The 24,565-nt window shown below is 31.8% G+C and overlaps 3 protein-coding genes across 4 annotated transcripts; 1 reads left to right on the forward strand and 2 right to left on the reverse strand.

Annotated features, from left to right (window-relative positions):
• Positions 1 to 1,477: 1,477 nt before the first annotated feature.
• On the forward strand, positions 1,478 to 5,962 carry LOC112733022 (uncharacterized). The gene is made up of 10 exons (XM_025781866.3): positions 1,478 to 2,099; positions 2,333 to 2,453; positions 2,756 to 2,841; positions 3,407 to 3,824; positions 3,923 to 4,023; positions 4,123 to 4,189; positions 4,280 to 4,507; positions 4,747 to 5,205; positions 5,324 to 5,396; positions 5,555 to 5,962. Exons 1-10 carry the CDS (start codon positions 1,723 to 1,725, stop codon positions 5,791 to 5,793), a joined length of 2,169 nt encoding a protein of 722 aa, XP_025637651.1. The 5' UTR covers positions 1,478 to 1,722; the 3' UTR covers positions 5,794 to 5,962.
• Positions 5,963 to 6,018: 56 nt separating this feature from the next.
• LOC112733023 (uncharacterized protein At4g08330, chloroplastic) lies at positions 6,019 to 6,983 on the reverse strand. Its single transcript, XM_025781867.3, has 2 exons — positions 6,690 to 6,983; positions 6,019 to 6,570 (listed from the first exon to the last, which is right to left on the reverse strand). Exons 1-2 carry the CDS (start codon positions 6,785 to 6,787, stop codon positions 6,180 to 6,182), a joined length of 489 nt encoding a protein of 162 aa, XP_025637652.1. The 5' UTR covers positions 6,788 to 6,983; the 3' UTR covers positions 6,019 to 6,179.
• A 991-nt stretch (positions 6,984 to 7,974) lies between these two features.
• Positions 7,975 to 13,583, reverse strand: LOC112733024 (CBS domain-containing protein CBSCBSPB3). 2 transcript variants are annotated; one of them, XM_025781869.3, is made up of 14 exons: positions 13,110 to 13,583; positions 12,511 to 12,679; positions 12,292 to 12,424; positions 11,502 to 11,657; positions 10,639 to 10,717; positions 10,413 to 10,532; positions 10,175 to 10,241; positions 9,924 to 10,029; positions 9,787 to 9,845; positions 9,460 to 9,566; positions 9,250 to 9,380; positions 8,851 to 8,933; positions 8,664 to 8,753; positions 7,975 to 8,555 (listed from the first exon to the last, which is right to left on the reverse strand). In XM_025781869.3, the coding sequence occupies exons 1-14, from the start codon at positions 13,238 to 13,240 to the stop codon at positions 8,355 to 8,357; spliced, it is 1,632 nt and encodes a 543-aa protein (XP_025637654.1). In that variant the 5' UTR covers positions 13,241 to 13,583; the 3' UTR covers positions 7,975 to 8,354. The 2 variants fall into 2 exon arrangements, with proteins under 2 accessions (XP_025637654.1, XP_025637655.1); XM_025781870.3 differs by having other exon boundaries at positions 11,520 to 11,657; positions 13,110 to 13,541.
• Positions 13,584 to 24,565: the final 10,982 nt, after the last annotated feature.

Consider the following 24,565-nt stretch of genomic DNA (forward strand, 5'->3'; position numbering starts at 1 on the left):
ACGGTGATGAAGATTGGACAATGATTCTCTCTGCTACAATTGCGAGGGAGAAGAATGTTGTAGTTGGGACTCGCAACAGCGCGACGAAAAACGCACCACCATTGCGAATTGCATGAGAATGGTGGGGGGTAGGAGAAGAGCACCGAATATGGAAGAGGAGGGAAGGAGGCGCTATGGAGGAGAATGGAGGGAGGGAGAGAGGGAGATTCTGAGATTTAAAAGAGGAGAAACAAGGGAGGGAGGCGCTGCATCCGACGTGAGTGAGTCACTCACTTAGGGTTATGGATTTTGATGTTATGTTAAAGGATAAAATAGTAAAAATATTGGCACTATATGTTACCCTTGATTCGGTTTGGTTCGATTCGTTTTTTTTATTAAACCAACTGAAAACCGAATCAAATCGATCGATTTTATTGGAAAAACAAAAAAAAATGATTTTTTTTGCTTTTCAAATCGATTGTTGTAAATTTTAGTTCGATTTTACGGTCTTTTTCGGTCTAGTTCAATAACTTACACCTCTAGTATAGGAATAAATGAAAAATGAATTTTATTTGTCATTTATTTCTTAGATATTATCTATTGTTTTTTCTACTTGATCAAGTATTAAAATTTTATCATGTGAGGAATTTGAAAGAGAAATATGGCCGTGTATTGTGGAAAAGAATTTAGATAAATTTTATATTTTATTTCTCTTTATTTTTATGTATAACCATCATACATATCTCTAGGTTAATTTACCATGTGGTAAATGAACTTGTGGTGAGTAGTGAATTAGAAAAGGAGAAGGAATGTAGTTAGGGATAAAAGTGAAAAAATATGTGGTTAAGAATTAGTCTTGAAGGATAATTACTAAAAGTAATAATTATTTGATTACTTGTTTTGCTGTATCAGATAAAACAGATAATCAAATCGGTAGGAATACTACTAGTATCATCTATTATCTCAACTCTAAAATATTTCTAAAATTTTTTGGTAAAGTTAAACGGATCAAAGAATACTAATAAAAAATTTTTACGAGATAAATTTAGACTTGTTAATTAAATGTTATAATTAAAAAGAATTTTTTTTGTCTTATATAAAAATTATTATTTTAATATTTTTTAATTTTTTATACGGACTCGTCTTATTAATACGAGTTAAATCATAGTTCTCAAATTTTACAAATTCTACTCGTAGAAAATTCAAAAAATTATATTACAAAAAATTGGATTCTTACAAACTATATGTGAGTTTCTACGTACACTAATAGTAATGCTTTTAAAGACAAAAAAATATTAGAGTATTAATTTATCCTTCTAATTATTTTTTAATTTTTAAATAAAAAACTTTAAAATTTTTATCGTTTGAATGTTTTCAAAAAAATAATATATTTTGAATTTTTACTTATTTAAATATTAGAAGATAATTAAGAAGATGAATTAGCACTCCTAATCATCCTCTTTAAAGACATTGGTTTATTTTATAAATTTCTTTTGGTATGATATTTATTATGTGATAATTATATTCAAGAAGTAACTATATTTTCTGATAATAATTGTTATATTTATTTTGTGGTTAGAATGAAATGACAAAAAAGGGGCAGAGGAACGTGTATGGAGTTGGAGCCAGCAATTGTGATTTGAGATTTTGAGGTGAAAAGAAAAGGAGAGAATCATAAAGTGGTGGCTACCGTTAATCCAATAGTATTCATTCCTTGTCCACACTCTAAGCAGGTGATGAGTGATGATCGCAGCATGCAGAACTTGTTGTTGTTCAACCTCAACGACAACCACCACCAGCTTTGGAGCTCCAACGACCTTATCCCTATCCAGATCGGCCGCATTCCTATCTCTCAGCTTCAACCTTCTTCGCAGCAAGAGCATTGCTGTTTCTTCAACACCTTCCGTACGCTGCAGAAGCCACTTCAGCAATGATAGTGGAAATGGAGGTGGAGGAGGAGGTGACACTGACACAGAGGTCAACTGCGAGGTCCATGTGGTTTCATGGAGGGAACGCAGAGTTAAGGCTTCCATTTCCATTGATGCTGACATTGAATCCGTTTGGAAGGCTCTTACTGATTATGAGCATCTTGCTGATTTCATACCAAATCTTGTTTGGAGGTAAGTCATTACTACTAATTATGTAGTCAAGCTTTTCTATTTTTGCTGTAAGAATATTAACAAAAAACACGAATGATTGTGGAATGGAATGGTGTGGTAGAGGTAGTAGGGACTAAGGACAGGCTCGCTTATGCCATACCTGTTTGTTAATGTTACCTCTGCGGCTTTGTCCAATTGCTTGAAGTTTCTAGATCCATTGCTAGTAACACTAATGTGCATTTTATTGTTGGTAGTGGACAAATTCCTTGTCCGTTCCCCGGACGAATATGGTTAGAGCAGAGAGGGTTTCAGAGGGCAATGTATTGGCACATTGAAGCTCGTGTTGTGTTGGATCTTCAGGAATTCTTCAATTCTGTAAGCATCCATAAATCCTGGTAACTTTTTGGCTATTATGTGATCCAGTTACTACATATTTGTATTTAGTAATGAATTATATTTATAAGTCATAGATAGGTATCAAGCAAGCCATTGCGTAGCTTGATTGGAAGGAATTTGAAAATTCATAAGTGGAAAACACATCCTCAAAAAATATTTTCCAAGCAAAGTATGCATACATTGCATATTGAATAGATTAGTCAGAAAATAATCGAATGTTACCAAAGAGGGATAGAACTTTGTATGTCCTGATACTTCCTATTCTTTTGACGATACTTCAGACATGGGATCGAGAACTTCGCTTTTCCATGGTTGATGGAGACTTTAAGAAGTTTGAGGGCAAATGGTCCTTAAAATGTGGAACAAGGTAGAATCTGCACCTCTGAATGAAAAATATATAAACAGGCTTGCATAATAAAGTTATATTGTAATCTTACTTCTGGTTCTGAAGTCATTGGAAGCTCTAAGGTTGCATCAATGTTCAGTACAAACAAGCATGAATTTTTATGTCATGGCACTTAAAATTTGAATCTTGGATGAAGTGGCTTTATCTTTTGCCTTTATCTGAAGATCTATGATTCCCCCAATCTTGAAGCTTTTACAAGAAGCTCATACATCATTCAGTAGAATAGCATCATTGCAATTGGCAATGCATTTTGAACTTGAATATGTTCTACTTCTGTATAGATGAAAATGCTATAGTATGGGGAGAGGGAAGAAAAAATACTAACTTACTATACGTAACACTGCAGCTTTTGTATCCTATATTTGTTTTCAAGTGTTCTCTATTTTTTGTTTGGGATGTTTTTATTTGTTTATGTTGTGGCTTTTTTTGGGGTGGTGGGGGTGGCGGCATATTTACAGTTAACTATGATTTTTATTGACATCACTTTATAGCTTTGTAGTTTATTCTTCAATTCTGATTCTTGCAGGTCATCAACAACTAATTTATCTTATGAAGTTAATGTGATACCAAGATTGAATTTCCCAGCTATTTTATTGGAAAGGATTATTAGGTCAGATCTTCCTGTAAACCTCCGAGCCTTGGCATGTAGAGTTGAAAATAATATCATGGGAAATCAGAAACTTTCCGTTGCAGATAATCACTTGGATAAAACTCCTGGGGCTATTAATGGGTCATCAGTCAAAAAGATAAATGGCACTTTGTCTGAGAGTGATAAATTACTAAGTGAAGATAACAAAGAAGGTCTGGCCAGCTCAATTTCTGGTCCCATTCCCGCATCTTCTGGTGAGGCAAACAGCAAATGGGGTGTATTTGGAAGAGCATGTAGACTTGACAGGCCTTGTGTGGTGGATGAAATTCATCTACGCAGATTTGATGGACTTTTGGTAACTCATCTATGCTAACTTGTTAACTTAGAGGTCGGCTTATTTTGAGTGACCTATTTTCGTAATCAAACTTACCAGTAAATTATTTGCATGTAAAGGAAAATGGAGGTGTTCATCGTGGTGTTGTTGCAAGCATAACAGTTAAGGCTCCTGTTTGTGAAGTATGGAATGTTCTATCTTCCTATGAGAGACTTCCAGAGTAAGTAATGTGTGTTAGAATAGAGATGGAATGATGCCATGAAAGATTTCATAATGTGATGCTTTATTTTCATGGCTTCATGAAAAAATATCATTGCAGAATAGTTCCAAACTTGGCAATCAGTAAGATTTTATCCCGAGATAACAATAAAGTCCGCATTCTTCAGGTATGCAATACAAGCATGAAGTTGTCATACTGGCATTCTCTATAAATTGTGCACGCTTGATGCAATATCTTGATTAAATTAAATACACAGGAAGGGTGTAAGGGCCTGCTGTATATGGTGCTTCATGCTCGTGTTGTGTTAGATTTGTGTGAATATCTAGAACAAGAGATCACATTTGAACAGGTTGAAGGGGACTTTGACTCGTTCCAAGGAAAATGGATCTTTGAGCAACTAGGAAATCATCACACATTGCTAAAGTACTCTGTGGAGTCGAAAATGCGCAAAGATACTTTTCTTTCTGAATCTATCATGGAAGAGGTCTGTCTATTCGTTTGATTTGGATCATCAATATCAACTCTTAAAATTAAACCTTAAATAGATACTGGAAAGGGGCAAGCTAATTTTTTCCGAATTTCTGTGCATACCCCTTTTCTGTTTAACCCTCCCCCGTTTCTCTCATCTCCCCCCTGTTAGTCTTAAATACAATATTGTGACAATAATCTTGTCACAATAAATTATATAAATAAATGTGAGTTCTTTGAATAACATAAATTCAGGTCATTTATGAAGATCTCCCATCAAACTTGTGTGCAATAAGAGACTATGTTGAGAACAGGACAGCATCACATTCTTTGGAAGTTTGTGAGGACATTACAGAAACAGGGCAAGAAATTGTTACATCTGCCTCTGGAGGTGATGATGGCTGTAGTTCCGCTGACGACTTATCCAATTGCAATGCTCAAAGTTCATCTCGTCAAAAGCCAAGAGTTCCAGGTCTACAGAGAGATATTGAAGTCCTAAAGTCTGAACTTTTAAAATTCATTGCAGAATATGGTCAGGAAGGATTTATGCCAATGAGGAAGCAACTTCGATTGCATGGAAGGGTGGATATTGAAAAGGCTATAACTCGCATGGGTGGATTCAGGAAAATCGCATCAATAATGAACCTATCTTTGGCTTACAAACACCGCAAACCAAAGGGATACTGGGATGATCTTGAAAATTTGAAAAATGAGGTGGGGTTGTTATCGGAATAACATACTAAAGTTTAATGACAATGACATGATGAAATATGATCGTATGATAAAGAATATACATGACATTTTCTACGTCTGAAAGTGTTTGTTCGTGCAGATAAGTAGATTTCAAAGAAGCTGGGGAATGGACCCTTCGTTTATGCCCAGTAGAAAATCGTTTGAACGTGCAGGTAGTTTAAGATTTGAGATCCTTCCTCCTTGAGTGTTATTGCTTCTCGTAAATCATAGTTTATTTTCAATTCATTTCAAGTTTAAAGATTAAAGATGGAGAAAACATGTAGCATCACGGTTATGAACACTAAACAAATACATTTGGAATTTCTGGCAGGGCGTTTTGACATTGCACGTGCTCTGGAAAAATGGGGTGGACTTCATGAGGTTTCTCGCCTTCTGTCGCTGAAGGTGAGGAGAAAACGAAGAAGACAGGGCAACCTTGCCAAGGATAAGAAAATTGACCCAGTAACAGCCACACGTGAACATGATGTAGGCAGTGAAACCAAGACACCAAGACAGATGTGGCTTGCTGGACTAAAACAAATAGACGAGGACATAAATTGGGTTGGGTAACATTGTATGTTTACCTATATATGTATAGCAAGTGTTCATAGGTCAATATTTCTTTTTTGCGTCCTTATTTTGTCCAAATTGACCTGAGGGAAGTAATTGTAAATTTTGGGTTTCCAATTAGCAGCTCCTGAAAGCTGCTAAAAATACAGAGTTTATAGCATTGATCAAATACCTCTGCATTCTAGATTTCTAGTTTATAGATTGAAAATCAAAAAGGGAAGAGAATTTCTGGTGTGTTGGAGCTCAAAATTGCTTACAGCTGAACAGATTACAACAAGAACACCATATATGATCAATTTACGTACAAGATAGACAAAATGATTACAACCTCAAAAATCAAAAGCAGAAACTCCAATTTCGTACAGCACCAAGTACACCTCAGAGAATTAGAACACAAATGAAGAAGAAGATGCACTCTCGTACTTGCTCATATCAACCGGCATCAGACTTGAATCCGCAGAGAAGGAAGGTTGTAGAGTGTTGAGTTTGATATCATAGATTCTAGAGTCAGAAATGCCGTCCCATGAGTGAGAAGGCAAAGTGTAAGAGAAACCGACATGGTTCCGGCACCGGCGGCAGAGTATCTTGGTTCTCCTTGGCTTGAAGAAGGGTATCCATGACCATCGAAGTTGGTGGATCTGAGTGAACCTGCTCTCATCCACAGAGAAGAAGGAGATGACACCCTTCTTGATGGACTTGCCGTACTTGGAAGAATCAATGAGGGATGTGTTGCGGTTGCTGGAGCTCAAGTTCAACTCATATCCACAGGAACCGCAACTGCATCAAACAAACAGTAACAGTTAACAGCTAAGCCAAAACACATGACATTATTGTATGTTTTTAAGGTTGTACTTGAAAAAGCTCAAAGTGAGAGGCATGAATCATGATAGATATACCTGTAAGTGACATCTCTGATAAAGGGGGACAACTGAAGTTGTTGGTGACATTGGAATGAAGATCCCTTAAGGATGTCAGTGTCACCAAATGCGATCATGGTTTCTGTGGGTTTTAGGAGTTAGGGAAGTTCCAGTTCCACTTATGGATCGGAGAGTTTATAAATAGAACAACGCAATTACGCAAAGCAAGGTGTCAAGGGGAAGGGAAGCTAGTTTTTCCATACGGCTCTATTGTCAGCTATGTAACGGTAACAATGTAGAGCCATCAAAATATAGTAATCATTTAAATGTAACATTACATATTCACGTGTCCCACCATCTTTATTTGTTGGTCGCTTTCGGCATCATATTCAATTCAAACTTGTATAATGTGTCTCATTAGTTATTATAACTCTGTTATTTGGCAGCAACGTTTTAATTTCTTCCGAAAATTATTTCCCTCATCTTATAAAATGAACAAATCCTCAACTTTGTCCCAACTCCCAACCAGTCAAGTACCAGGCATTGATTTTGATGTGTGTGTGTATGTTTTTTTTTTTGGCATGAAGATATTAATTTTTTCTGTGACAATGAAATTTACAGCCAGTGTTTCTAATTTGATGCGCTCTTCCTTTTTTTCGGGTGACTTGATGCTTACAAATATATCAAATTACTTACTATAAATCTCCCTGTTTTTACCTCTGGCCAACAGTATTTAGCATAATATTATAAATTATTTATAAAACATAAATGCAGAGATAAATACAAGAAAAGAGAAAAGATTCTGTCTAAAAAAAAAAATTTGTCCAGTCTAAAAGTTGGATACAAAACTTACTTGAAAGACAATGTGATTTAGATGTTATATTCTTAGATTTGCATTTTTTATTTGTGTTGATGATATTTGGTGAGGAGTAGAGGTAAAAGAAAATCGAGGATTGTTTAATACAAAAATGTGGGAAAAATAATTTTTTTTTTAATTTTATCAGTATTTATATCTATGTTTTCATTAATCAAAATATAGAGATAATTTTTTTCAATTTCTATTTATGTTTCTTTATCTCTCTATTTTTATATCTCAGGACACAATTCAAACGGAGCTTTAGTATTTGGAAAAAGGAAGATGAATACTCTCACCGATAACATTCTCACGTGAAGATAATTTTGCGAATCGTTAGATGATTTGATATATTTGACTAAATATGTTTAACTGAACCATCTAATAATTTACAATACCATCTTTATGTGAAGATGTCAGACCCAAAAATAATTAAATAAAATATTTTTTTAATAAAGGAACAGAAGCAAGAACAACAAAAAAACAGAGATTCCACCTTGATGGGAGTTCCTTTATGAAATTTTAAGAAAGTCGTAAGTCGTGACCTTTCTGAATATTGTTGTATGCCAAAACATTACGTAACCTATACATAGGAGAAGGAATTTCTAATTGCACTTACATTAGAGACAGAAATATAAGTAGCCATCTTCGTTAAATAAACCTAGCTTGACCACAAGTGATGAATATTACCAACAAAGAAAAAGGACACGGGACTAGAGAGCCCCAACATCATTCACCTATTTCATCAGACAAAATTTCCTTTGTTGTAATGAGCGCATAAGTATCAATGGAACTCTGGAATTTTCGCAGCATCTGATTATTTTGCATTGCCTTTTCATACTGGCAACACATCACTTTCTGCAGCTCCTTAGGTAGACAAACACACCAACGCTAGTTATAGCAATCGCACCTGCAAAAATACCAGATCGCATGGAAAGAGAAGAACTACGAGTCTGTGTTACTGTAGTAGTAGTAGTAGTAGTTGTATCTGATTGTGGTGGTCGTGGTTCTGATTTGGTTGGATTGCCTAACACCAAATGCAACTTTACAGCCTGAAATACAAAGATTTTTTTTATTAGGATGTATGGATAAATTCCAATGAACTACCCCCCATATAACATCTTCAAAATTGAAAATCTAGTATAAGCAAACATCTTCACCTTTGCTCCAGCAGATCTAGCATAGCCGACAGCAGTAGCAAGATCATGATCCGTTGCTAGAATAATTCTATCACCTTCATCATCCTCATACTATATTAGGCATACAAAAAACAAAAACATCAGTGTGATAATAAATACATATCCTACTGCCAAAAAGCAGAAGAATTTGAAGTAGCAGAAAACACACCAATATTGTAGGGCGTTGTTCTTCGTCATTAAGTTCAACTCTCTGCATGACTATGGATACAAGCTCATCTAGATGTTCGGTACCTACAATAAGGGCAAGTTAAAATACTTGAAAGTTCTTATAAGAATGGAAAGCGGGTAAGGAAGAGTGATGAAAATTTCCCATTATCTTGTCATGTTGTAATTATTTTCCCCATTGATCATTGAATGCAATTGTAAGTCTCATACTTGGCTGCAACTTTATAATCAATGATGAACATCGGTAAATAGATCATGTGAAAATTTCACATGAGAGAGGATCCATTTCCATGCAGCTATATCATTGCACACGATTTTGTGACTAAGATCCAAGAACACAACACAATATTTAGATTCAAGTCCTAGCAATGCTTTGACTCACCACAGTTGAATCGATGCACATGACCATTGAAATCCTCAAGTTTAAAGGAAAATGTGTTTCCCAAGTCTATGTGTTGCACAGGAGACTTCCCTCTCTCTGTGCCATCTGCTGTCATGTGGCTAGAAAGTTCACTGCAATCAAAGAATTATATAGGATGGTTCACTAAGAACAAAACAAATCATGTGTCTAATCATCTGTATAACAAAATACCTATGAGTGTCAGAATCTTCTGGTGGCTCTAAAGAAAGAGCCGAGTCCCAAAACTTTTGCATAATTGTATTCGCTACATCATTAGCAGCTCCAGTGCTACTCTCAACCTATAAAATACATCATACTTATCAGAAATTGACCTCTGTACAGCATTATTAAATCAAATCATAATAAGATAAACATACTTGTAAGGACACGTTACCAGTTATACAAACATTATGATTAGCAAGTGAGATTGGGAGAATAAAAAGACTGACCACAAGATTACCCAAGGTACAGATTCTGATAGTTTTTCTTACAAATGAGTATCTCGAACCTAAAACTTACCAAGGAAATCGCTGCATGAGTTATCTGCAAAACATCCAAACAAGCAGCCACATATCCATCTGAAGAAACAAAAATAGTCAGCAAAACAAGGCAAAAATTATAAAACTTCTTTATGAAATCGAGGAAGCAAAGCTCACCTCTGTCTACAACAGGAAGATGCAAGAACTTCCCTTTATGCATCATATGCAGTGCGTCAACAATTGTTGTGTCTAGGGTGGCACAATCTGGGTTTGGAGTCATCACCTAAAAAATTAAGTGAGAAATATAAGACCTAGGACGAAAATCAAATCATTTCTCAATGCCTAGCAAAACTAAGAAACTGCCAGAAGAAATAGCATCTCCTCCAATAAGCCTCTTTTTGCTGGAAATAAATAAATAAAATACCAACCTTTTCCACTAGAGTCAACTCAGGAGAAAGATTTTGGGCCACAACACGCATAAGGAGATCCTTTGAACTGCATACAAGAGTTAGAGCACAATACATAATACCTCTCAAAAAGGTAAATCCACATCCATTTTTTCATTCATACCAGGTCTTATAAAAAGAAACATACAATTGTTAATGCCCGTTATTCCATATCATGGAGTCCTAAGAGAAGAATAAAGCCTTTGAAAACAAACCGTACGTCAATATTCCTTGAATCTTGGTTCCTGACTGTGAAACAACAACTGCCGAATTAACACGCAACTCCCGCATCTTTAATGAAACTACGTAGACAGGATCTGCTAACGATGCAAAAGCAACCCTAGAAACATAATGCTATAGAGATTTGTAAAACATTTATATCTGATTATATGAGCGCCTACTGACAATATAAACAAACACGCAAGAAAATATAATGTGGAAATTACTTTGTATCTTCACTTATTAGAGTTGATAGGGAAGGCTTGAACATGTGCTCTCTCAGTGTATCTATCAAAGCATTTGGACCTGATAAGATGACGATGATCAAAACAGAAAATTAGCATCATCATCATTACAATATGGAGCAAAAAAAAAAATGGAAATTTCCAAGTCATTTAAATATCGATAAAGCACACATCAGAAGTAAACTATTTATACATGCACAACTTAAAAAAGAGGTCAAAACATATGCTAACCACTCAAATCAATTTAAAAATTAAAATGCATACAGCAGTACTCTACGTTAATGCCTGAACTTGCAAAATTTCATGTACTTCTCGTAAAAGCAAAAACATTTATGCAAGATATATCTAAAGTACTTTGAGAGAAGTAAAAGAAAAAAGGGAAATGTGTAGCAAGAATATTTCCACTTTGGGAATTTTAACCAGACAAGCAATTAAAATAAACGCATTGAACTTTTCTGATAAGAAGGAGAACATATATTAGCAGCAAAAAGGAAGAGAAAGTCCATGGGAGGATGTGTATGTAGAATTAGATGTCCTCATAAGAATACAGAAAAATAACAGCAAGATCAAGCAGTAATTTGGTAACTATCTCTAACAAAAAAATACGACCACTTGCAGGCTGCAGAAGCTTGAGGTTTTGTAAGAAACAGTCAGGTCAGCTTATGAGTAAGAGAAGTGAAAGTATTTTAGGAGAAAAATTCTTATTCAACAACTAATATTATCAACATTAACAAGACACATGCATGAAAGTGGGTGCAAATAATGCAATTCGGAAAATTTGTGCACAATCAATTCTATAAGAAGTATATATACAGATAATTGTTAATAAGTAGATCCATTGCTACCATATTGGCATTCAGCACCTTCAACTGTGGCAGCAATAGCGCTCCCCTGCTCAACCGCCTTCTCCAGCCTAAATATGGCATCATAAAGACATCTGGTGATATCCAATATGGCAATGACTTCTCCATTTTCCACAACAGGGAGGTGCCGAAATTTACCTATCATTTGAAAAAATTGAGTTATATACGTCACTCTATGAATTGATAATTTATAAGTCAATTAATACAAGGTGTAAATAAAAGAGAAGTTATTTAAAACATCTACCCAATTTTTTTCACAATTTGGCAACAGCTAGGTATAGAAACATAAGTAATAAAGGTGAAAAAGAATCATATGTCAGAGAACACAATAAAACCATGATTTTTCCCTTTCTTTTTTTCTTTTTGGTTTATGGGATGATAATATGGAAATCAACAAAGTAACTCAGAGTTATGCCTGATGTAATGATACAAATAGTAAAGGAATACAATGAAAAGCAAGAATATACGCAGGAAAATCATTAATCAATAATATAATTGAAGTCGCGGTAAGAACCAAGAAAATTGTGGATAAAAAATTATAGAAGTGCATATAATCTGAAACTAAACCACCAAGTAGTGTAAATATGTAATGTAGAAGTCACCAATGGTGTAAACAAAAATGACAATAGACCTCTGATACATTATTTCTCTGTAAACAAAATTATTAGCATTGAACGCTACAGAGTATAGACTCTAAATCTCTAATGCAGCTCCATGTCTAACTATATATTAGTCTATTACAATGCATTGGTGCCACAGTAATAATGGTAACCTTGGATCATCTTCTGAAGGGCGTCAATCGCCAGAGTATCTGACGTCACGAATGTAGGATTCCTAGTCATCACTTTTGACACTACCGTCTGATCTGTGCGTAAACCCTCAGATATAACTCTAGTAGCAATGTCCTGAACAAAATATACACAAGCTTGTAACAATTCATATGCGCAATCTCTTGATCTCTTAATTAACACAAGCAAACACCATAACAAACCTTGTCAGTCATGATTCCCGAAAGCAAAGCATTCGAATCAGTCAACAAAACAGCATTAACTCGCCGAGCCGCCATGCGTCTACATGCATCAAAAACGGTAGTCCCCTCGGGTATCGTGAGGGCTTTCGACAATCTAAGCTTCCTCACTGTCCTTTCTTGCTCATCAAGCCTAAACAATTATATTCAGAAGAAAATTAAATCGAGCTAACGGTATATCAACAATGATACGAAGCAGATGCGTTCAAAATAGTAATCATAAACGTAAATTACAGTAACTGCGTTAAGTTCCGCAAAGATCAAATCAAAATCCAAAAACTGAATGGAAACCAAAACATCAATTATCAATTATAGTATAATATCATAAGTTAAAGCTATATTACTACATCTACATTGTCCATGCAAAGAATCTATAACGGTTGGTGTGGATTTACACAGATCCGTTCATACTTCAACGGAATTCACGAATCGCATCAATGCGCAAACGAATCAGAACATGGAAATAATATAACATAATAACGATACAACAGTCTCTCTGTTCTATCTCAGAGAATGTCGAACGAAAGGATGAGAATGAGAAAGAGAAAGGAAAAGGTTCTTACTCAGGAGGAGGCGGAGAAGAAGCCTTGCTAGGAGGTTCGCTTGTGATTCCGTTTACGGCCTTATTCGACATTGGCGGAGGCCGTTTGTGCACACTGTTCCTCCTCGGAGCAGGAGGAATGTGACCGCTCATTCTTTTCTTTTTTATCTTCCTGTTCTCTTCTCTATCAGAATTCTTCACCGACGGAATATTCCGTTGAGAAAATAACACACGACACGAAGGAAGCACGTTAGGGTTCAGCCGCTTCTAACCGCCACCGCCGGTCTTCGACCTCTGCAAATGCTTTCTGCTTCTCCAGGTGAATATATAATTTTTTTTGTTTTTATATAGGTCGGTTTTTTTATCAGCATTCTGTTTACGCCAGTTTTCAGTTGAGTTATTATTTTTGTTGTTTTTTGAAGAAAAAGAAAGTTGAGAAGTGGATTTGATTGTCAATTTTGTAATTTGATTGCAAAAATAGAAAGGTTTTAGAGTTGTGATTTGTGTGTGTCCACCTGTTATTGTTATTGGCCCTCCTCCTCGGGTGGATTGCGGTATTATTTTTATCAAAAATACTTTATAGGCGAACAGAAAATCAATGGTTAAATACTTAAATCCATCAATATATATATATTTATGTATAAATATATATTTTATTTAATATAATTATATTTTTATAATTTTTTACTTTAATAATTTCGGTTAAGCTCACAATTTAATTGGCTAACTTTTGTATTTTTTATTTTTTTATTATATTATTTCAACCATTAAAAATTATTAAACAATTTATCAAGTATAATAAAGATGTGAGTTTTACTTTATTTTTTATTTTAAAAAATTATGGATATTGCATTATCAACCGAAAGAATGTGTCCTTAAATTTGAATATATTGTTTGTTCCCTTGAAGAAGAAGATAGCACAGCACGTGCATCAATTCATGCAGATACATCATGGATCATGCAGTCGGCTTTTTTGGTAACAATCATACAGTCAACTTTAGTTTGTCTGAAAGTCAGCTCAGGTAATTATTACTAATCATTTATTTCTAGATTATTCATCATCAATGTAATACTGATCTGCAAGTTTAAAATAATTGGATTCAATCAAAAAATGTTCTAAAAATATTAGTTAAAGTACCTATTAAGCTTCTGAGTTAATTTAACGCTTATTGCCACAATAATACATAAGGAAAAGATGATATAATATTCTTAATTATTTTATAAATATTTACTAATATATTATTAATTTTGTATATTATTTACTAATATAAAATTCTTAGATTAATTCAATTCGATTTATTTTTTTTAGATTCTTCTTAATTTTTTACTATATATAGTTAGATGAATTCTTTAGGTTATTAATTATTAGGGTTGTACCAAGAAGTAGAAAAATAGAATAGAGAAAGAACAAAAAAGGAGTGATGTATTACTGAAATGAATTATATCATTTAGGAAATTGGGCCTAACTAGTTTATATAACATACACCTTAGTAGACTTGAGAAAGTTAATTAATTCCTCTAAAAATTGAACCGTAAATTATATCTAACTCTATAACTATCTCACTCACTAACATGGGCCCCCTCAAACTTAGTAGTGGATTTTGAATCACTCTAAGTTTGAATTTGAACTTATTAAACAAGCTAACAGAAAGGGGCTTAGTAAATGTATCAGCCACTTGATTAGCGGCAGGTATATTGACAACATACAACTTTTTACTGTTAACTCTATCACGTAGGAAATACAAATCAAGCTCTAAATGCTTGTATCGGCGGTGAAGAACAGGATTTGCTGCCAACAAACACGCACTTTGGCTATCCGAATAAATAGTGGGAGGATAGGTTGTGGGATACAAAGTTCTTGCAACAACTGCTGCAACGAGATGAGTTCTTCTTGAGCAGTGGCAAGTGCTCGATACTCTACCTCTGTAGAAGACCTGGACACCTTAGACTACTTGCCACTCTTCCAAGATATTAAATTGCTTCCCATGAACACACAGTACCCACTGATGGATCTCCGATCATCCAAATCGGCTCCCCAGTCTGCATCAGCAAAGAAAATCAAACGATAGTCAGTACACTTATGAAAAACTAAACCATCACTTACCGTCCCTTGAACATAGAGCAGGATACGCTTGACAGCTTTCCAGTGATTAATAGTTGGATAGTGCATGAATTGAAATACCCTATTGACGGAATATGATAATTCTAGACGAGTGTTCGTCAAATACTGCAAGGTACCTACAGTAGATCGATAATGCTTGGGATCTTCATAGACATCATAATCATTTTGTGTTAGCTTAAGAGATGAAATCATGGGAGTGGACATTGATTTCGAACTAGACATCTTTAATTTCTTCAACAATTCACTAGCATACTTAGATTGGCTTAATAAGAGTCTTCCACTGTCCAAATAATTCACTTCTAATCCAACAAAGTAGCTCAACTTACCTAAATCTTTTAAAGAAAAAAATTTATTTAACTCTAATATTAAAGTATCTATATCAGAATTGAAGCTGCCAGTTAGAATAATATCATCCACATAAACTAGTAAATATAAAACAGATGTATTAGTTCTTCTAACAAATAAAGAGTGATACCTAGACGCATAAAAGAGAATAGAGAGAGAACAGATAAGGAGTAATGTATTATTGAAATGAATTATATTACTCAAAGAACTTGGGCCTAACTAGTTTATATAACACACATCTTTAGTAGACCTGATAGAGTTAATTAATTCCTCTAAAAACTGAACAGTAAATTATATCTAACTCTATAACTATCTCACTCACTAACATTAATTAATTTAAAAGATTTTTTGTTGTCTAACTTTTAAACATCTTTGTATTTTATTTTTTAATAATTAATAAAATATAACCTAAAATATTTACTAATATATAATAGATATATACAATCTTATTATAAATTCAACTTGCTGACAACTCTTCCTTTAGTGTTCACTCCCTATAATTTGGTTAATAATAAGAGGATGATTTCTTTGAAAAAAATCATTAGATATAGAGGTTTTAATTTTCCAATACAAATTTTTTAACATACTTGCTAAGAAAATAATAATAATATTTTAAAAAAACTTTTTTTTTGTATCGTGGTTTTGTAAGATCATTAGCTTTTTCTAATGATATTTAAACATGTTCGCTAATGAATAGCACTCCACCATGTGTATATCATCAATTAAACTTTTATTTATATGTTAACTTTAGGGAAGGAAGAGGGGGGGGGGGTACTTTTATTGTGAGGCTAACATATCTGTTAATTTAGTAGATCTCTCAGGAAAAATTAAATTGAGATCTTATTATTAAGATCACGGTATATATCTCTATATTTATATTAATTTAATGAGTAAACATTCAAAAATTAGTTTTAAAAAAATAAGTTTGGATAAAATACTTTGATCTTTAACAAATTTTAATTGTTCTAAAAAATCTCTAAACATATTGGTCTTTCCCAATTTGTCTTATAACGATATATATATTTCAAAAGTTAAATATTTTATAATAAAATTTATTATAAATATTTATTTGTTCAATACGTATATTGAAAATGACAACAAAATTCGTTAATCTATTTGACGAAAATAATTATGAAAATTTTTTAGAACAATAAACAGGGGCGGAGCCAGATAAAATATTAGAGGAGGGTCAAAAATATTTATACAATAAAATAATACTAAAATAAAATTTTAAAAGAGGGACTAAACTGAAATTTACATATAATTTATATATAAAAAATTAAAATTAGGAGGCATCTCCCCCTTTCTATGTATGTAGCTCCGTCTCTGACAATAAATATTTATTAGGATAATTAAAATATCTGTTGTTTTGGTTGCTGAAGACTAAAATATCCAGTTTAAAGTTGATTGGAAACGAACCAATTTAAATATTTCGTAAGTACCTGCATAAAAATTTCCATTAAAAATATGAAGTATTATTTTGGGAAATGTTTTGGTTTGGCCGTTTGATCGGATAGTGTATGGGAATATATATAATGCTGTTTTGAGTTGGTGTTAGCGTGGTCCCAATCTTCAGTACTTCACCCAAACACTATCCATTTTCCATTCGTTATTCTATTTTGGCTTTTGACATTACAATAAATATTTCAATTATCGTAATTGATACCATATAAGGTAAAAAGAAAAAAAAAGTACTGTTTGGTTCCATTATTTAAAGGGCCCATGTTCGCGCTATCAACCATCACTAGTCATTCATGTCTATTAATGGAAACAAGATTATTGATAATAGCACATCGCGCATATATACCAAATCTATTGAGAATATTTATATTGGAAGGCAACTGTCAATAGCAAAACGACTTATACTTGCATAATGCCATATATACCATACCAATAAAGTCATGTGAAGATAAATTTCATAGCTTTTTGAAATGATCATATAATTGTTTTAATAATTTTGAAATGCATCATTATATGTATCTTGCTTACTCTTTCGTGTAAAATCAATTCTTTTAATCATGTAAATACTAACCATCAGTGATCGTAGTTTTATACGCAATGAATAATGATACCACCTCAAGTGTTTAATAGTTTTAATGTTTATAAGATTGTAAAATTGAATTTTATACGCAATATCATCAACTCATGACATTTGCTCACCTTATAAATTAAATATCAAATTTGTTTGGCTGATTTTTTTTTATATGAAAAGAATGTGGTGTTTGATATTGAAATAGAGGGACGGATTTCGTATGCCAAATAAGTGCCAAAAAGTGATTTGGCTGATCGGTGAACACTTTTAATGAAAAACTATTAAATTATTGTATATTTTTTAATCTAACAGTAAAGATCTTTTTAAATTTAGTTTCATATGATTAGCTAGTTAATATTTTATACAATTTTTATGTCAGTGAGATAACTTTATAAATATTAGTTTTATGATGGTTGTTGTTAAATTTAAAATGTTTTGTGCTATTATATCAAAAAACTAAAAATTAGATATTTAAATTAATTCAAAATTAATAATTTTTTTATTGAATAAGATACTTTTTGTTGTATTATTTTGCACATGATTGAACGCCGGAGTGGGGGCATCAACCCAAAGTGGAAGATGGAACTTCACCTCCGATGATAGTACAGTGTGTGGGCAGGATAGCTTCTTTGGCAATATTCTCGCTGTCAACGCGCACGACCCTTCTCAGCAACACGGTCCTTCACCTCCGATGACGGCATCCCAAACGCCCGCAACCGCGTCGGCGACGACAATACTTCAGCAACGCCTCGACAGCAACCATGTCGCAGATGCCCCGACGAGGAGGATTACGGTATGGTAGGGATGAGATTAGGAGGGAAATGCTGTCGCGTGTACATAGGGCAGATGCCTTCCTCCCCTTCGTGGTTCTCTTAGCTTCCTCCTCTTTCTTCGGTGGTGCAAGCCCACTGCGCCTTCCACTATCTTCATCGCCGACGATGACTCAAAACCTCCCCACTGATCTGTTACTCACTTTTTCGTCCCACCATCAACTCCTTCTCCTCTCCAATCAGCTATGGCGGCTTTGACACCGTCTTCTCCGGCATCCTCCTTCCTCCGCGAGAACTCGGTGAAGCTCTGGACTCTACAACAACTTTGCAGCAAGGAGAGCGTGAATTTTACAACAAGATCTTCCTTTTAATTTGTTGGATTATTACTATTTACAATTTTTAATTTTTTGTTAAACAAAAAGTGAAAAATCAGGTTAGTAAGATTTATCTACTGGTCATTATTTGTTGGAGTTAACATTTTATGAAAAGAAAAAATAAATAATAAATGAATTTTACATTTTAAATTAATTCTAAATTCGAATCACCAAAAAAAATTAATTCTATATTCTAAACCAATTATTATGAGTTAAATAATTTTGTTCAATCTTCTTTTAAAGTAAGATATTTTGAAAATTAGTAATATTTGAAATAACTTAATTAATTATAGTAATATATATTAAAAAATAGTGATTTTGATACGTTAATTTTATTAATTATAGTTAAATAATATCAAAAATAATTTGATTAATTATAGTAAGATGTTATGTGAAATTAGTAATTTTTTAGAGTAAATTTATGAATTATAGTAATATAATTTAGAAAATTAATTCTTTTTTAGTAATTTTATAAATTATAGTAATATGATATGAGAAATTAATAAATTTTTAAAATAATTTTATTAATCATATTAATATGATATAAGAAATTAATAATTATGTTAAATTAATTTTATCAACTATAGTAATATGTTATGAAAAATTATTAATTGCATAGAGTATTAATTATAGTAAGATACTATAAAAATTAGTATAGATAGAGAGTATATAGAGAGAATAGATAGTAGAGAGTACACGCAAAAGAATTCAAGAAGATGACATGAAGAAGAAGTCTCATATTACACAAATAAAAATCTCATAAACCCTGAATCCTAGACTCTAAATTAGTAATTTTGTTATATTAATTTTATTAACTATAGTTAAATGATATGATGAATAATTTTATTAATTATAATAAAATATCATGTGAAATTAGTAATTTTTTTAGAGTGATTTTATAGGTTTCAATAATATGATTTAAGAAATTAGTTATTTTTATAGTAATTTTATCAATTATAGTAATATAATCTTAGAAATTAAAAGTTTTTTAAAATAATCTTATTAATTATACTAATATAATATGAGAAATTAATTATTATGTTAAATTAATTTTATTAATTACAGTAATATGTCATGAAAAATTTATTAATTATATAGAATATGAATTAAAATAACGATATAAAATTTTTAAATTAAAAAATAATAATTTAAAATCTGAAATGTATGTGCAAAACCAATACAAATAACCATATTCATATTATTCCACTTATAAACTTTGGCTATTTTTAACTTAGATAATATTTGTATTTTATTTAGTTTATTAAAATAAAAAAGTCAAGGAAAAAGAGAGAAGTGACCAATGAGCTATGACTCAAATGGTATAGTCTTTCGATACTCACCTAAGAGGTTGTGGGTTTAAATCTCCCTATCTTTGAAAGTAAAAAAAAAAATTATTTAATCTGTAAAATTTGATAATGTGTTTTAAAATTAAATTTTAATTTAATTTATGCACTTTAAAATTTTTATTTTATTAGTATGATAAAAATTTTAACCCTAAACTCCAACTCCAAAACCCCAAAATCCAAATCATAAGCTCCCAACTCAAAACTTCCGACTTCAATCTCCAATCTCTAATTCCCAAACTTTAAATCCTAAATCCTAAACCCTAAACTCTCGTAATTAATGTTTTATTTTTTTAAAAAATAAGATAAATATATTTTATTATAGTCAAACTAATATTTGAAAATTTTTATAAATATTCATATAATATTTTAATTTGATCAATTAAAATATTTTTAATATTTTTTAAAAATTATTTTGTTTTTTTTTTACAAAATCTAATAAAAAAAGATAAAAAATAAAAATAAAATAAGAGTGATATTTGTATATATAAGATAAGAGTAATATTTAAATATATAAAATATTTTTTTTTTTAAGGTAAGATGTTATGAGAAATTAATAATATTTTGAGTAACTTAATTAATTATAGTAATATATATGTTGAAAATTAGTGATTTTGTTACGTTAATTTTATTAATTATAGTTAAATGATATCGAGAATAATTTTATTAATTATAGTAAGATTTCATGTGAAATTAGTAATTTTTTAGAATAACTTTATAAAATATTATAGTAATATAATTTAGGAAATTAATTATTTTTAGTAATTTTATTAATTAAAGTAATATGATCTGAGAAATTAGTAAATTTTAAAAATAATTTTATTAATTATATTAATATGATATAAAAAATTAACAATTTTGTTAAATTAGTTTTATTAACTATAGTAATATGTTACTAAAAATTATTAATTATATAGAGTATTAACTATAGTAAGATAGTGTAAAAGTTAGTATAGATAGAGAGTATACAGAGAGTACAGAGAGTACACATAAAAGAATTCGAGAAGATAACACAAAGAAGAAGAAGTCTCATATTACACAAAGAAAGATCTCATAAACCCTGAATCATAAATTCTAAATTAGTAATTTTTAGAGTAATTTGATTAATTATATATATATATATATATATATATATATATATTAAAAATTAGTAATTTTGTTATTTAATTTTATTAACTATAGTTAAATGATACGGAGAATAATTTTATTAATCTTAGTAAGATGTTATATAAACTTAGTAATTTTTTAGAAAAATTTTATAGGTTTCAGTAATATGATTTAGGAAATTAGTTATTTTTTTAGTAATTTTATTAATTGTAATAATATAATTTAAGAAATTAAATTTTTTTTAAAATAATCTTATTAATTATGTTAATATGATATGAGAAATTAATTATCATATTAAATTAATTTTATTAATTATAGTAATATGTCATGAAAAATTATTAATTATATAGAGTATGAAATTAGTATTTTTTAAATTAATTTTATTAAATAATTGATAGGTATTATCATTAACTTAGGAAATAAATCGAAAATGAAAAGAAAAATATACGTAGAAAGTTCTAAAGTTCAAATAATAAGATGGAATATATCGAGGATAAGAAGAAGAAAAAAAAAATCTTAAACCCTAAATCTTAAACTCTAAACACTAAATTAGTAATTTATAGAGTAACTTGATTTATTATACTAATATATATATTGAACATTAGTGATTTGTTACATTAATTTTATTAGTTATAGTTAAATGATATGGAGAATAATTTTATTTATTATATAATAAGATGTTATGTAAAATTAGTAATTTTTTAGAATAACTTTATAGGTTATAGTAATATGATTTAGAAAATTAGTTATCTTTTTAGTAGTTTTATTAACTATAGTAATATAATCTGAGAAATTACTATAATTTTAAAGTAATGTTATTAATCATAATAATATGATATGAAAAATTAATAATTATTAAATTAATTTTATTAATTATTTAGAGTACAGTAATATGCTATAAAAAACTAGTATTTTTTAATTAATTTTATTAAATTAATTACTTATATTTTTGGTAATTTTATTAATTATAGTAATACAATCTGATAAATTAGTAATTTTTTAAAGTAATTTTATTAATTATAATAATATGATATGAAAAATTAGTAATTGTTAAATTAATTTTATTAATTATAGTCGTCAAAAAAAGTAATTAATTATTCAAAAACACTTAAACTTGTTTTAGGCTTTGACAGAATATTCGAAAACGCAGTCGAGAAAGAAACAGGAGAAGTGTGTGGCCATGGCGGATCAGCAGAATTTGCCAGAAAAAACGGTGCAGAATATTCTAGAACAAAAAACTCTCAAATGGGTCTTCGTTGGTGGTAAAGGTGGCGTTGGCTAAACTACATGCAGCTCAATCCTCTCAATTCTTTTCGGCGCTGTTCGCGATTCTGTTCTCATGATTTCCACCGACCCAGCTCACAATTTCAACGATGCTTTTCAACATAATTCACAAAGACTCCAATTTTAGTCAATGGCTTCACCAATCTCTATACTATAGAGGTGGATCCAACTGTTGAGCATGAGGATGTGAGCACTTCTGAAGGGATAGACGGTATGAGTCAGTGCAATTTTTGGCGGAGTGTGAGTAGTGGACTTTGGACGTGCCAGAGAAGACGGTGCCGAAGCCACCATGGCTGAGTGGGGAAGAGAAAGAGTTGGTAGCATGAAGGAGCGATTAGGAGAGACGGTGGGGAGGGTTGAGTCGTTGTTGGCGGTGGAGATAATGGAAGGGGGTGCGCTTGCGACGGCAAAGAAATGAGAGGAAGAGAACTTGCAGGAGGAGGTTAGGGGCTTTTAATAACTAAGTGAAATACTGAAATGTATTCATTTAAAAAAATTAAAAAAGTTACCCCTCTGCCCTCTATTTTAGCGTGTAATTGAAAAAAAACCCCACAAAAACAAAAATTTTGATTTTGATACTTTCTGGCTGATTAGTGCGCCAAAGAGCATTTTGGCGTTTCGGTGTGCAATCTTGTCCCGCATACCGAATCCATGCCCTTGAAATAGATGTGTGTAAAGTAATTAAACTCGTACGGCGTCAAAGTCAATGCATGTCAGGTTTGGCCTTTGCACAAATTTTTAAAACAACCTACAAAATATAGGTTGCGTTTTACATATGCTTTTATCCTGTTTTTATTATTATTTTTTTAAGGAACAAAACGCATTTTGTGTTTTGAACGTTTTAATATTTTTTATTCAAAAATTACAAAATATAACACTCTATTACACAGAGTCTTACGCTTAAGTCGTAAACCAGAGGTGTCGAGGTATTATGACCTCTAAAAGAAAAAACGTATATAAATATAGTTGAAGAATTTATATCTAGGAGCCTTGAAGAAGAAGTTAAGCAAAAGCGAAAAACAGAAAATCGTTTCACACTCGCATGGATAATCGTAAAAGGATAGGTATGATCAAAAGAAGGCTAAAAACATAATACACAGATCGGAATCTCAAAATATAGATATCAAGCTCCAGACTCGACCTGTGAAGTTAAGGCCGGCTAGAGTATGTAATAATATATATACATATATATATATATATATATATATATATATATATTTATTTATTTATTTATTTATTTATACAATCCAAAATATAACTCATACCATAGAATATACACCTGTTTCTCCAAGTCAACCTCTAGGAGGGACAAAATACAAAATATACATACGAAAACTTCTATATACATATATACATGGCCTAAAACAAAATACAACAACCCAAAAGACAGTTCTTTGCTTGTAAGGAGGGTCTCCAGACGCTTAACGAGGTACCTCTCGACCTGCATCTGAAAAACAACAGAAATATGTATGGAATGAGAACCAGGGGTTCTCAGCATAGTAAAGGTGTCCGCATAGTTAATATAAAAGGCCCCAGAAAAATCAGAGGCACTCCTAGAACTTCGAAACTCAGATTTTAGCTTAAAGATCTAACTAAACTAGAAACTAAGTTATCTAAGGTATTCGAGTTCTAAATCTAACTTTAACCTAACACTTTACTTTCTGTCTCCTCTAATCCTCCAAATCACCGGTGGAACAACCCCCTCACACCTCTGCCAAGAGGAGTCTCTCAGAAAAATACACATACAATTCAAGTAAGGAAAACACAGATAGAAGTGCAATTACAACAAGTAGAACAAGTATCAAATAAGCAGTATTAAGCAATTAAGCAAACTAAAACAATGCACACTGAGGCGAAACATACAAATGCACATGATGTATGCCTGTTCTATGGCTAATGAGTCTCATTTGTCAGTTATATAGTCAACCCGATATGTCCTGGTATCTAACCATTGGACAGTCCCTCTGTACGCACATCCCTAAGCTCAATAATATCCATGAAAAAATCCCAAGCTCAATTTATCCATGGGAGAACCCAGAAAGTAAAAGTACTCAGTCACATCTCGCGACAGAGGGTCAACAATATCTCAATTATTCAAGAC

This window comes from Arachis hypogaea, chromosome 13 (genome assembly GCF_003086295.3).
Source record: "Arachis hypogaea cultivar Tifrunner chromosome 13, arahy.Tifrunner.gnm2.J5K5, whole genome shotgun sequence".
Lineage (NCBI taxonomy): Eukaryota > Viridiplantae > Streptophyta > Magnoliopsida > Fabales > Fabaceae > Arachis > Arachis hypogaea.